This window comes from Andrographis paniculata, unplaced genomic scaffold (genome assembly GCF_009805555.1).
Source record: "Andrographis paniculata isolate CXL003 unplaced genomic scaffold, ASM980555v1 Contig32END, whole genome shotgun sequence".
Lineage (NCBI taxonomy): Eukaryota > Viridiplantae > Streptophyta > Magnoliopsida > Lamiales > Acanthaceae > Andrographis > Andrographis paniculata.
The window spans coordinates 7774661-7789150 of record NW_026137565.1 but is presented as its reverse complement, the minus strand read 5'-3'; the positions used below and the strand labels follow the sequence as shown (position 1 = coordinate 7789150).

Here is a 14490-nt window from a genome sequence, read left to right as displayed (position 1 = left end):
TTTTTAATTATTTACTAATTATATTTTTTAAAAATTATCGTATTTATAGTAAAAAGAACACCGCAGTCTGAAACGGAATGAGTAATATTTATTTATTTTAAAAGTATCATACAATATTTACGACAAACAAAAAAAATACAAGGAAATGAATAGTAAGTAACAGTAATAGTAGTACTACTTCCGTTTTATATATCGTGTCTGTTACACTGTATACATTGTATTTTAGAAGGGGTGTAATTAGTAGATAATTAAGAATGTATTAGTGAAAATAATTATCCGATAATATAAATAATTATAAATTAAGATTAAGATAATTAATTAGTTTAATTAAAATTAAAAAAATTTAAAAATTTAAAATAAAATTAAAATTTGTAATTATTTTTCAAAAAAAAATCTAGGATAATATACATAGGATGGAATGAGTAATATTACTACACAGAGATATAGACACATGTCGGAGTCAGAAGCATAGTGAAAAATGTAGATTTAGCAGAATTTTTGCGGGACCCACAGATCTAGGAGGTGAGCTGCACGTCTTAGTCCAGCTTTTGTTGTCCACTGTCCGCACTAATTGACTAATTTCGTTTTAATTTAATTTAATTCAATTTAATTTTATATGGCATGTGTCTGTCTGTCTGTGTTGAGTTCGAACTTACTATTAATATGGTCGACTGGCTGAGCGAGGCACGAAAATGTTGAAATCAATTGCGGGCTACGATACATATATATACGTAATGTGTAAATAGCAGACATATATACACATCCACACGTGTACATATATATATATATGTTGGTGTGATTGTTATTGTTATTGTTTTTCTAACAATTAAAACGAAGCAAGCCGACAAACAGGTAAAAGGTTAACCAGCCTTTTGGTGCATGTAATGGAATGGAAGGAATCCCGCCTACTAGCTGCACCTGCTGCTGCTGCTTTCTTGATTGATTAATTAATTAATCCATATATAATCAATCCAACGGACCAAATTAGCTATTTCAATTTTATTTATTTATTTTTTAATAATTTTTTGTAATTAAAAAGAAAAAAGAAGAATCCCCAAAACCCTTTATTTAAGAAGAAGAAGAAGAAACTAGGTGCTGGGAGTGGGAGTGGGAGTGGGAGGGAGGATAATGAGTCAATTATGATACTAGGTTAATCAATGACTAGGTGTGTCTGTGGTCCATCCATATGTATACATCTAGAGAGAGAGAGAGAGAGAGAGAGAGACCTAGCATGTACGGACAAGGTACTAGAAAACTCAAAGGCTCTCCCAAGTAGTTAGTTTCCAGCAAAGCATGGAGGATGGATAACGTTAATTTTTAGGAGGAGTTGTACCTGCAGCTGAGGCATGCATATCTGCACGTACATGACTGTAATAAGAATTGTTTTTCATTATTATTATTGGGTGGCTAGCTCTAGGCTCCAGCTGGTCCAGTCGTCATTGTCCACATCATGTATGGGTCATCTTGTCCGGTCCGATCCATATTTATTCATTTGGGTTCGTTCTCTCATGCATGCACACACACACACACACACACACACACACATATACATATGTATAATTGATTGAAGCCTACGGATTCCTAAAGTAATAGTATATGTGTTCACAAACTCACTCTACTTACTGTTACATAACTTTATTTGAAAATCAGCAGCATATATGCATGCACTTATATATCTTTTTATCTTCTTTTTTTTTTTTTTTAAAAAAATACTATATTATTATCAAATTATGAATAGTCTTAGTCGTGGCAGCAGCAGTGGATGATGATCTATTTGTCTATCTTTACAGGGAAGTTGTGCACGTGGATTATGTAAATCCTTCCATCATATCAAAATTATAAATGATCACCAAGGTAAGTTAATTATAAGTTTGGTTCTCTCTCTCTCTCTCTCTCTCTCTCTCTCTATATATATATATATATTATATGTTCTAGCTGGTATATTTGTCGAGTTCAATGTAATTAATTACTCCCATATTTCATTTCATATAAATATATATATATATAGCATGTCTAGTCACTAATAATAAATTGCAATGTATATATGGTAGGGTTGGGTATAATTAATGGCACATATATATATGGAATAATCTTAGTGGTTTATTATAAAAATTTCCACCAACAGTGCATGTGTATCATTTATTATGATATGACCCTGCAGCAAGATTTCATATATATATATATATGAAAATAATTCTACTTATTTATAAAAACTTAAAAAAGTATTACTGAAAACTATACAAATGTATGATAGTTCAACACATCTGTCTAGTCTACCATATATTTCGAGGTATTGTGACACTCAACACTCAATAGCAATAAAAAAACAAAAATAAATTCCCAATCTCATTATTTAATAACCCATTCTTTCAAATCATCTAACAGTAGAACTGTGCGAGGAAGAACTAGAAATATCAGCAACTTTAAGCTTATCCAAAGTTTTAATTACCAAAAGAATTGCAAAATTAATTATAGTAACAACTATTATTATTAATATTATTTTAAAAAATGAATATATTGTTATTATAATTGAAAGTTGGGCTGGGGAATGAATGAGTGGACCATAAACCAGATGTCGTAGTCCAGTGAGGCCCACTTAGCTCGGCGTCAATTTACGCATGGGCCCACGGACCCAATTTAAAGGACAAGGAAGTGGCAAGGGTACAACAGTCATTGCACGATTATTGCATTGGTCCATTGCACCCTCGGGCAGCGGATTTGATATAATAAATAATTAATTAAATTAAACAATTCTAAAAGAAAATCTGACACAGTCACTCTACCAGAGCTTGAATAAAATATGACATCTGAGAAGGTGGAAAAGGTAGTGTTCAATATTGACTGATTCGAGAACGAGAGAGAGAGAGAGAGAGAGCGAGGGGTAAAAGTTCGTAGATTGTGGGGTGTGAAGCAGAGCAAAATCCGTGTAGTATCTCAGTTCCACCATTTCCACTACGGGCTAGCACTTTTTTTTCGTGTTATATATATATATATGTATGTATACGTATATAAGATAGGGAAACTGTATGCGTGTGTACCTGTGCTCAGTGGAAGGCGTCCGCGCATGCATCGGTGGAGGGAATAATACTAGCCTTGGGCGGAAATTTGTTGGTGGAATTGAGGACTGTTCGTGCTGCTGCAGCCGAAAATGGGGGTTTTCTGTACTTTGTTTTGAGGCGAAGCGGTTATTGGGGAATTATTGGTTTTATTTTGTGAAGAATTGAAGTGCTGAAAGCTTTGGACAGGAATTTATTTCGAGTGTGAGTTAGTTTGTGGCGTACTGAGATCTATAAGAGGTAGGAAAGCTTTAGCTGGTGAATTTCTGCTCTTCTCGTTTTTAGCTTGCAACTTTCTGCGTTTGGGGCACTTGTGCGGATGATCAACACCAAGTGATGAAGCTGAAATTTGTTGCGGTTTGCAGTGGAATAGGTTTTGGTTGAGCAGGATTGCGGGGAGCTTTTGGTTTTGTAGTGTAATAGGTCTCATGTGAAAGCGTCTATCATTTGTATTTCTTCCAACTTCCGTATCTAGAGTGCGTGCTGAATTGGTGGAGGGAGAAGAGGATATCAGCCAAAGTCACGTCATGCGTGGAATTTTTGGCGGATTATTCTGAGGATAAAGCTCAGGTGTTATGCTATTTTGGGGTATTGAGGAAGTTGCAGTCATTTAATTGGTTTAAAGCATTGAGGTTCTTTGTATTTTGGATAGTTTGTAGTTACTAGTGTTGTCTTTGCTGGTCCAGTCCAACCCTAAAGCTATCGTAATGTTTGAACCTGCCAAAATGAAACTCAACTCGGCTTGCCTGAATCACCAGTCTCCTGAAGGTAAAATTTCTTGCTTTCTTTTGTAATGATAATAGTATATTATATATTATGTATATATTTCTATATATATACTTTGTGATTTGGAAAGCTTGTATAGCATTGGTTAGCAGCAGGGAAATGATTTGGGATTTATGGCCTATTCTTCAGTTTATACCAGACTTTCTTAGAATTGATATTCTCTTAAATTTTCACCAGCAGGAGATAAGAACTGCCTGAATTCTGAACTTTGGCATGCCTGTGCTGGTCCCCTTGTTTCTCTACCTTGTATTGGAAGCCATGTCGTCTATTTTCCTCAAGGCCACAGCGAGCAGGTTTACTTTCGTATCATCCTCTAATCTTGTTCATACAATATGTTAATTGATGAATATATATTCTTTTTCTTTGAAAAAGCTCGCTTTCACTTTGATATGGTAAAAGAAGACTAACTTTTATGAGCCCTGAAAAGTATTGCCCAATCCATTCCTGAAAAGCATTCATTTCTCTTACTTAAGTTCGCTCATCAGTCCATTCTTACTGCACTTGGCGCAGGTTGCTGCATCTACTAATAAGGAAGTTGATGCTCAGACACCAAATTACCCTAGCTTACTTCCACAGCTGATTTGCCAGCTTCATAACGTGACTATGCATGTAAGTAGTTCTGAAGTTTTAGGTTTTCATTCATATTACACCTTCCTCAAGCTTATCATTTGTGTGATCAGGCTGACATAGAGACAGATGAAGTATATGCTCAAATGACTTTGCAACCATTGAGTCCGGTATGTTGCTCAATTTTTATTTCATTGCAATGTCCTTTCTTGATGATTATTTCACTGCTGAAGCCTTTTTTGCGTTTTCTGCAGCAAGAGCAGAAGGAGATTTCTTTCCTCCCAGCAGACTTGGGTGCCCCGAGCAAACAACCAACTAACTACTTCTGCAAAACTTTAACGGCCAGCGATACAAGCACACATGGTGGATTTTCAGTCCCGCGCAGAGCAGCTGAGAAAGTGTTTCCACCATTGGTAAATCTCTTCGGCAGTTGTCACTAGAAAGAATATCACATATATCTTTCTTCTGTCTGGTTTCTGAACGATTATATTATATATGTTTGAGTGTGCAGGACTTCTCACAGCAACCTCCGGCTCAGGAGTTGATTGCAAGGGATCTTCACAACAATGAGTGGAAATTTAGACATATATTTCGAGGTGAGTTAGATATTATTTGAAAATGCGAATTGTGGATAGTAAGGAAGATGTGTTTAATAGGTGTTTTAATATTTCTTATGCATATTACAGGTCAGCCAAAGCGACATCTTTTGACAACAGGCTGGAGTGTTTTTGTGAGTGCAAAACGACTTGTTGCAGGTGACTCAGTCCTTTTCATATGGTAAGGCTCTTATCGATTGATCTGGTATTTGTTGTCAGCTGTCAACCCTTTGAGATTTTCTATTTCTGCAGCATGTAACAATTCTATGGACTGATTTACTTTGCATTAATCAGGAACGATAAGAACCAATTACTTCTTGGCATACGGCGTGCGACCAGGCCACAAACCGTAATGCCTTCGTCAGTTTTGTCAAGTGATAGCATGCACCTTGGCCTTCTTGCTGCTGCTGCTCATGCAGCTGCAACAAATAGCCGATTCACAATATTTTATAATCCCAGGTATGCTACCATCCACAAAAGTTGTACCCAATAATCCAATATCTCACATATATTTAACAAAATTTTCAATATTCAGGGCCAGTCCCTCTGAGTTTGTTATACCTCTGGCCAAATATGTGAAGGCTGTATACCACACCCGAGTATCTATTGGCATGCGCTTTCGGATGCTGTTTGAAACTGAAGAATCCAGTGTTCGTCGGTGGGTTTGACATTGATTGTAGTTTCTATTATAAAAGTTCCATCTTTTTATTGAGTTCTCTAATACGTGCTTGACTACAGCTATATGGGCACAATTACTGGCATAAGTGACTTGGATGCTGTTAGGTGGCCAAATTCACATTGGCGTTCTGTCAAGGTATGCTATTCATTCAAAATTTCCTAAATGAGTCTAGATACATTTAGCTGCATGTGCATCAGATCCTTGTGCCAAACCTGCTTACAAAGATTTAACATAGAAGTTTATTGATTTTGTTTTCGAAATGGAATGTCTTAAAACAAATTATATATTTTTATTTTCTTATAGTTACGTTTTTTCAGCTTTGATCAATTTTGTTTATGACCTGGCTTCATTTGCAATTCTATAGTTATTTGTAAATTGTATTTAAATTATTTACTTTCATGCACAGGTTGGCTGGGATGAATCTACTGCTGGGGAGAGGCAGCCAAGAGTGTCTCTTTGGGAAATCGAGCCTTTAACAACATTTCCCATGTATCCTTCACCATTTCCTCTTAGGCTTAAACGCCCGTGGCCACATGGTCTCCCCTCGTTCTCTGGTATGAGTTCAACTTATGTTTTCTCACCATTATTTCATTTTCTCATTTGATGCACGCATAATGTATGTGTTTTCTGTAACTTGTATTGTCCGTTTATCCAGGGATGAAACCGGATGATATGGGTTTGAATTCATCCTTCATGTGGCTTCGTGGGAATGGTGATCGAGGAATGCAATTTCTCAACCAAGGCATGGGGTTCAATCCCTGGATGCAACCGAGGCTTGACACACCTCTTCTTGGCATGCAAAGTGATATTTATCAAGCTATGGCTGCTGCTGCAATCCAGGACATGAGGGTCATGGATCCTTCTAAACAGGTCCTACCATTGATGATGCAATTCCAGCAACCACAAGCAGTTGGGAGCAGGCCTGCTGGTGTGCTACAGTCCCAGATGCTACAGCATTCTCAGTCTTCAGCTCCCTTTCTTCAAAATCTTCCTGGATCATCCCCACAGATGCATGCCAACCTTCAGCCGCAACTGCTCCATCAAAACTCATTCAATAATATACAGATCCAACAGCAGCATCAGCAGTCTATTCCAATGCAACAACATCAACATTCTATTGATCCGCAGCAAGCTTCCTCTGTCACACCTATGCTCTCGCACATGCCCCTGAACTCTCAGGCCTCATCTCTGACAATGCAGCCCGTCTCCAATGTGCTTCAGAACTTGTCAGAGTCAAATGGCAAACCCATTGCAGTGAATGCTAATAGTTCGCCGCTGCACAGTCTCATGGGCTCTGTTACCCAGGACGACACTTCCAGCCTTCTCAATGTGCCCAGACCAAGCAACTCATTGTCTTCTAGTGGCTGGCCAACAAAGAGGGTTGCTCTTGACCCTCTCTTTTCCGGAGTCAGCGGAGCACAAACAATTTCACCACAGATTGATCAGTTTGGACCCTCTAACACAAATGTGACAAACTGTCCGGTCTCTTTGCCCCCATTTCCTAGCCGAGACTGCTTGATTGAACAAGAAGGAACTAATGATCCACAGAACCATTCTCTGTTTGGGGTTAACATAGATTCGTCGTCTCTGCTTATTCAGAATGGCTTGTCAAACCTTAAAGGGATTGGCGGTGGTTGTGATAATGCACCTGCAGCTTTTGCCTCTTCCAGCTACATGAGTACATCTGGTGCTGATTATTCACTCAATCCTACCATGACTTCAAGCAGTTGTATCGATGAGTCAGGCTTTCTGCTGTCTTCTGACAATCTAGGACATGGAAATCCACCTGACCGAGCCTTTGTTAAGGTAACGCGTACTTAATTATGTGACATGTGCACATTTTTTTGAAGCATGATCTATACTCATCTTAATTGGGCAGTCGTCTGACTGGCCACTAGACGGCTATTTTATTCTGTTAACGTTGTAGAGTACTTCTGTCTCTGCATTGTGAGTGACTAGTTGGATTTCGGGTCAATGTTGCTGATATATATTGTTACTATAATCAGGTACACAAGTTGGGGTCCTTTGGACGGTCAATTGATATCACGAAGTTTAGCAGCTACAACGAGCTGCGCAGTGAGCTTGCTCAGATGTTTGGCCTTGAAGGCCAATTGGAAGACTCCTTGAGATCAGGCTGGCAGCTTGTATTTGTTGATCGAGAAAATGATGTTCTACTTCTGGGGGATGACCCCTGGCAGTAAGTTCTCAACATAACCAAATTTCACTATGGAAAAAACTGTATTCATGGCTTCCTGATTTAGTAAACTGTAATTCCTTATAACAAAGCATCCTCCATTTGAACTTTCAGGGAGTTTGTGAACAGCGTGTGGTGCATAAAGATTCTGTCACCCGAGGAGGTTCAGGAGATGGGAGAGCCGGGGCTCGATCTTCTGAATTCAGTTCCTCTCCAAAAGTTGGCTGTTCCAAATGGAAGTTGTGACGGGTATGCCAACCGACAGGAGGCAGCCAGGAAAATGAGTGCCGGAATACCATCTGTTGGGACTCTGGATTTTTGAACCGGAGGTTTTGAAATCATGTATCTGCAATGTAAGTGGAATAGTATAAGTACCCAACCTTAATAATATTAATAATAATAATATTAATAATTAGGGAAGAAAATTGCTGTTTTTAGCTGAAGCTTTTTATATAGCTTCTGTACTACTGCTTTACAGTTTTAGTAAATTCAGACTTTGGGCATCTATCTGCTCTAGTGCTACTTTTAATTGTAACAAAGGCGCTAGTATCTATCTGCCTGCGTAATAACTAGTTTCTGTCGTCTGTCTATTTGAATCCTCTTGAAATTTGAATATTGGAATCTACAGTGTTCATAATCATGGCAGTCTTTCGCCTGTATGCAAGGAATATTTTGGTACTGTATCATACTGCAAACATGGCAGGTTTTACCATATACTACCACACTGCCAAGCCTTGTGGGGAATTGAACCTCCAATAATTTCTGTTTGTCTTGGCAGGGCTTTGTGGCAAAATTTGAAACCAGTGTTAAAACAAAGTTTGATGTGCACCAGATTTACAAGAGATGCAATAAGCCATCATACCTCATCATACAGGATGTAAAAGAAATGTGTGCTTGGAATTTATGATTGGTAATAGATACATTGATCACAAGAATTGCCGGTTTGACTCAAACTATGTTCCAACGGAGAGCTGGGCTAAAATACCTTGTCTGATTATGACCAACTGCAGCAGAGAAAAGGAGACGTCGGGATTCGCCCGGTTTGGCGGATGTATTCTGCTTGTGCTGCTGTCTTCTCGGCCTGTTGAATTTTTTTAGCTTCGGTCTTAGCTCGCTTTTCATCGGCCTTCTGCCTCGCCAATGCCACCCTCTTGATCATCATTGCTTGAGCATGTGCTCTTGTTTGCTCAATTCGGGCCTGCGAAAAATGAAAAAACGCAAGCAATATCATTTACAGTTGATTACACTTAAGGATTGCAGGGGAGGCTCTTATGAGGTTCTCTGCAGTTTGGATACCTCCATTTTCCTCACTTCGGCTTCAAGTTTTGCTCTCTGCCTACTCTCCCACGCTTGAATCTTCAATTCTTCTCGTTTAAACCTGGCAGTGTGTGGTTTCAGTCAGTAGGGGAATTTGAAGGCATTTTCGAACATGCTCAAAGAATGTCCTGAAATGAACTATTAGTATTGACTTATAAAAGGAACCTTGCAGCATGTTTTGACTTCTCAGCTTCTTCCCACACAGCAGCTCGTCTCTCGTAGTCGATATGCTCGCTGTTTCTGCCCAAGTCTTCAATACCTCTTTCTTTCTCATCCTTGCTTGCCCATGCTGCAATATTTGTTTTACCAAGTCGGACGCCGAGTGCAACAATCTCTTTCCTGGTTTTAAGCTTCAGTTCTTGCTCGGACAATTCTTTCTTCCCATTCTCAAACAAATATGGAACAGATTCACTGGAGGGTCTGATTGGCGTGGGTGTTGGATCTCTTATCCGAGGAGTGGATGGCATGGAAGGAGTTGGGGTGCGGAGTGGACTTGTTGCACTAAGAGGAGTAGCACTCCTGGAAGGCTCTTGACTTGGAATTGGAGTCATTTCTGTTCCAGTGTCTCTCATAGACACTGATCGAATGGCAGGAGCTCCTGGATTATTACCTAGTCAATGAGGCAAGCAGTGGTTAGGAAGAAAGGTAAACAACTCCGAGTTATATCACAATGGAAGCTAATGGCACTCACCTGAGGTTTCTTCTGTCATAGCTGGAGTGTCGATCTCTTGAAAATCCTTACTTTCATGGCACATATCAATCAACGAGCTAGGTCCATTCTTTTGGCCTGTAACTGTCGCAGCTTCATTGGAAGTGAAGGCAAATTTTGAGAAACCTTGCTGTGATGGCGACTGGCAAAACTCAACCCTCTTGCCTGATGGTTTGTTTTCAGAGCCAGTAATAAACTCTGGGGCAACCCTCACTAAAATTGCCGCGGCAGATGATCTACTCATATGATTTTGGAGATTGTTCTTCTTGGAAATGTTGGGGTGCATATTCTGTCTGTTCATAATCCACTTCTCTGCATCATTCCATTTCGACGACATTGCTCTAGAGAAGCATCTTGTCCCGGAATGGTGCAGTGATCTCTCCCCTTTGTGGAACTCAAAGCTTGATGTGCTATCATAATCAAGATTTTCATCCTCACACGCCCGGACTGGGTGAACTGAACTAGAATTACTGCTTTCACCCTTTGACACTGACTGCCTTCGATTTTCTCCCGGTGGAAGTTCCTTTATCTGCAGCAAGTTTCCATCACTTTGAATTGCATTTGTGATGGTACCATCAGACTTAATTGTGGGAACCTCTGAACTTGAAGTGACTGAAAAAGATAATAGAATGAACAGCAATGAGGTTAATCCCAATCATGATACTATAATCTAACCATGAGGGCTCGCCTAACACATTTTTAATTCTGTTTTGAGGTTTTTGGTGTAGAATAACAACTTCTAGGTATAACCATTGAAAAAAATTTAACAGTTACTTTGAGCCAATAGAAAACTTTCGAATCCCTAATTTCACTTTTGTTTTTCCTTTTTTGATTCATGAGTGGATAAATCCAAAAGAGGGTACATTAGCAATCAAACCTTCCTCGCTAAAATCCTCATTGGTGGATGACAATAAACTGTTGTTAACAAACTCGGAATCGTCCAGCCTAGCAGGAGATGTTCTGGAAGAATTGCAGTTCGATCCATCTTTCTTCTTCTGACGGTGTGGCCCTACCAGCTTCATCCTCAGCTTGCTCGGAGATATCAGACCAGCCTACGTTATCAAAACGCAAAATATTCTATTCTGTTAGTTTTCCAAATCCAGAAAACCTAGCAACCGAAAATGCCTCAAAACTCTTTCCTCGCCTGGATCCAAAACTTATTAGATATCCAAAATCAAATCACATTTCGAACGACTTTTACTCTAGGGAAAACAGAGACTCAAAAAGCAATACAGGTCAGAAAACGAGTAGGTACGTTTCGGGACAGAGAACATTGGCCACAGAACAAACAGAGTATAGCAAAAATCATCTAAAATCCAAAAAACACAAACGAGTGGGGAAAAAAACAAGAAGCGAACTTCATCAAAAGGAAAAGGCGAATGCATGTATGAACGGTAACATAATGAAACTGCAATAATCGCAAAAAGAGTCAGAAAGAACCTGAACTTTGCGTATCCTCTCGTACTCCATTACAAAATCCTCGCTACACCTATGTTCGACCTCCCTCGTTCCCACCTTTCAGGCACACGCGCGCGCGCACAAAATCAAAACAACAAGCCAAATGAGCCACTGAAAGCGAAATGGTTTTGAACACACCAAGCACACTACACAGCCTCCTCAATCTTCAATCACAAAGAGAGAGAGAAAGAGAGTGGTGAAGAAGACAAGGTGGTGACGATGATGAGAGTAGGGAGAGTTTTCACCGATTTGTTGACCGTCCGCCATTAATATATATTATTCGTATTCATAGTTGATATTCTCTTTATTTACAATTTGGCCCCTGATAAATTGGGTTTGCTCAAATAAGTCCCCTAAATGCTTCCTATCTCCATTTCATTTAAAAAAAGAATGGCAACAATAATAAGTGACGTTGTTGGAATAAATTTGTGCCTGAAAATTCAATCTTAATTTCTCAAAGACAATTATTACTATTAGTTGGCCAATAAATTCATTGTCACCCCTTTTTATATTTATAATAAATCCGCCACATTTATTTCTATTATTTTATTTACTATAAAAAATTTATTTTTTAAAATAAATTATAAATAGTATAAACATTCAGAACTTACCTAAAATATTTATTACATGACCATAATATACAAAACCTCTCATTTTATAGCGTTTGTATTTAAACTTTGAACATAATTATATAATTACCTCAATTATACATATAGTAATAATCCACATTTTATTGCTATCAACTGAATGCCGTTGTTTTCCCTCCGCAAAAATTCAAAATATTAGGCAAAGAAAGAGCATTTAATTCGCAATTTTATTTAAATTAGCTACCTACTCTCTACAAATTAAATACTAAAATATAATAAATTTTAAAAAATATTAATTTATGATTCATAATGACACATACGAAGTTGCAAGCAAGCAGTGTACAGTGCTTGTTAACAGAGGTTTCATTACGAAAGAGCTCCTGAAACCTCAACGCCCGAATTGATCGACGCCATCTATGGAGAGATGAACGGTGTGGATTGACCTGGAGTTGAGATACAAGGAGCTTGCAAGAATTACCAACTCCCATGATTGGTGTAAATGGTGACTGAGGATGACAGAGAAATCAGGAAATAGGATACTGAAATTCATACTGGTCATAGAGAGAGACATGGCCTATCCTATTATCCCTATCCCTATGCCTGATCTAATCTATGGCTATGCCCTAAAAATCTGCACATCTGATTGAGTGTATTTGTGGGTGTATTTTTAAATTAAATTAATGAAATGGGAAGCATGCACAGTCTAGGTGCCACTCAAGTACGTACGCAATTGGTCAATACCTGATCCCACTATGAAAAAGACCCTCTCTCTCTCTCTCTCTCTCTCTCTCTCTCTCTCTCTCTCTCTCTCTCGAGATTATTATACACACAGCCATGTATGTTACAAAATTCTTCCCTAAAGACCAAGCAAGTTTGACAAATTCAGAGTCCCATTAAGCCAAAGGGGAGGAATTATAAAAAAAGATGTCTTTATGCGTTCAAGATTTAGATGAGTATAATTTAAAGACATGTATATAATTAAGGTTAGTGTAGGACAGCCCATGTAGATACACCTCTCTCTCTCTCTCTCTCTCTATATATACACATATATATTTATTTATGTATGTGTGTGTATGTTTGGCTTTGGGAAACTTGGAAGCAAGAAAAGGCAATCAATGATTAATTGAGTAGGGTTTTGTGTCTATGGACTAAACCACTGCAAAAGTGTAAATGCCTATGCACACCCTTGCTAATTTAGCTTCACTTTTTATGCTTGTATATATTGTATTCAAGTGTATATTATACAAAAAGTGTCATTCTTTAATTTGGGTATTGGTTGGTTGCCATTATCTACTTTTCATGCCTAAATGATTGTGATATATCTATGAGCAATTCAGCATTAAAGTTTAATTAAGCCCATGTGATCACTTTGCCCCATACATTCATCTATGTATATATACAGACCTCCCATCAATGCACTAAGTAATGTGTATATTATTATGATATGCAGTGAATAATCTTATATAATATGCCCTGGCCACCACACGTGCTTGGTCACGTGAGTGAGGAGGAGGGGTATGTGTTGAGCTCAGGTTGATGCATGCACCAGTGTCTTGGGGCAGGCCACATATATAAAACCCTAAATTCTATTCCCATGGCACAAAACCCTAGACTGAAATTTTCTGACTTGTCACAACATCCAAGTAATTATTTACAATATCCACTTTAAGTGCTTAATTACCACCCCCCTAATTAGGCCCAAAGCCCTAGGCTAATTAGGGTTCCATGCCTTGCCCCACTATCCTTCTTTTCCATGTGAGCTGCAAACTCTAAGCAAGCTCACATTTTTTATGTAGCAGTGAAAAGGAGTTGAAGAATGAGTCCAAAACATTCTTTCCAAAGGGTTCCTATGTATGATGATTAGTCTGGAATTTGTATTTTGGAATTGGCATATGACATGATCTTCTATTTGGGTCCTCAAACAGCCAATATGTTTGACCACACATTAAATTGCCATGTAGGTTGAAAGGGTTGTATGGGATTTGCTTCCTCCAAACAACCACAAATCTTTGACCTTTAATACAGCAGTGTGAATTGTGGAAATTATGGGCTAATGTGGGCTGCAACCACATGTTTTTATTTTTTATTTTCCCATTGAAACAAGAATGGGATCGAACTGAGAAAGAAGCTGACAAAAGTGCAGTCGCGAATCCAGCACTGTTACTTCTGCACACAGACGACATATATTCAATGTTAGCATTGATTTATACATACATTTGTGTGTATAAAACATGAAGAAAATTGCATTTATATTTCTTAATAGTCTATTTTGTTTTCTCCCACTATTCATGGGACCTACAGTCGTTGGTGTCCACATAAGTCTTTGTACTTGTATTTGCATCAATCAATAAATTTGCAGAGAATTTTATGAGTGTAATAGAATGCTTTGTAATATTATTTTTTTATTTTTATTTTTTTTAAATGCTATGTAAGTATTACTGTTCTTCCCAAAGGGTTTGACTGAGATGGCATGGCTGTCCATTTCTGATATCTTATTATGGGTATTTCAAATTTGTCACATTTGCTTCCAGATTTTGAAAA

General features: G+C 38.3%; 2 protein-coding genes across 4 annotated transcripts; one reads left to right on the top strand and one right to left on the bottom strand.

Annotated features, from left to right (window-relative positions):
• The first annotated feature begins 2798 nt into the window (after positions 1 to 2798).
• LOC127247287 (auxin response factor 6) lies at positions 2799 to 8383 on the top strand. Of its 3 annotated transcripts, none has more exons than XM_051269084.1 (14): positions 2799 to 3824; positions 4020 to 4135; positions 4353 to 4451; positions 4523 to 4579; positions 4664 to 4822; positions 4921 to 5005; positions 5096 to 5186; positions 5300 to 5464; positions 5547 to 5663; positions 5744 to 5819; positions 6091 to 6238; positions 6340 to 7490; positions 7691 to 7881; positions 7993 to 8383. In XM_051269084.1, the coding sequence occupies exons 1-14, from the start codon at positions 3764 to 3766 to the stop codon at positions 8198 to 8200; spliced, it is 2724 nt and encodes a 907-aa protein (XP_051125041.1). In that variant the 5' UTR covers positions 2799 to 3763; the 3' UTR covers positions 8201 to 8383. The 3 variants fall into 3 exon arrangements, with proteins under 3 accessions (XP_051125041.1, XP_051125040.1, XP_051125039.1); XM_051269083.1 differs by having other exon boundaries at positions 2800 to 3824; positions 4023 to 4135; positions 5541 to 5663; XM_051269082.1 differs by having other exon boundaries at positions 2800 to 3824; positions 5541 to 5663.
• A 164-nt stretch (positions 8384 to 8547) lies between these two features.
• LOC127247288 (uncharacterized) lies at positions 8548 to 11603 on the bottom strand. The gene is made up of 6 exons (XM_051269085.1): positions 11345 to 11603; positions 10782 to 10956; positions 9887 to 10516; positions 9361 to 9805; positions 9175 to 9256; positions 8548 to 9076 (listed from the first exon to the last, which is right to left on the bottom strand). The coding sequence occupies exons 1-6, from the start codon at positions 11372 to 11374 to the stop codon at positions 8873 to 8875; spliced, it is 1566 nt and encodes a 521-aa protein (XP_051125042.1). The 5' UTR covers positions 11375 to 11603; the 3' UTR covers positions 8548 to 8872.
• Between the last annotated feature and the right edge of the window lie 2887 nt (positions 11604 to 14490).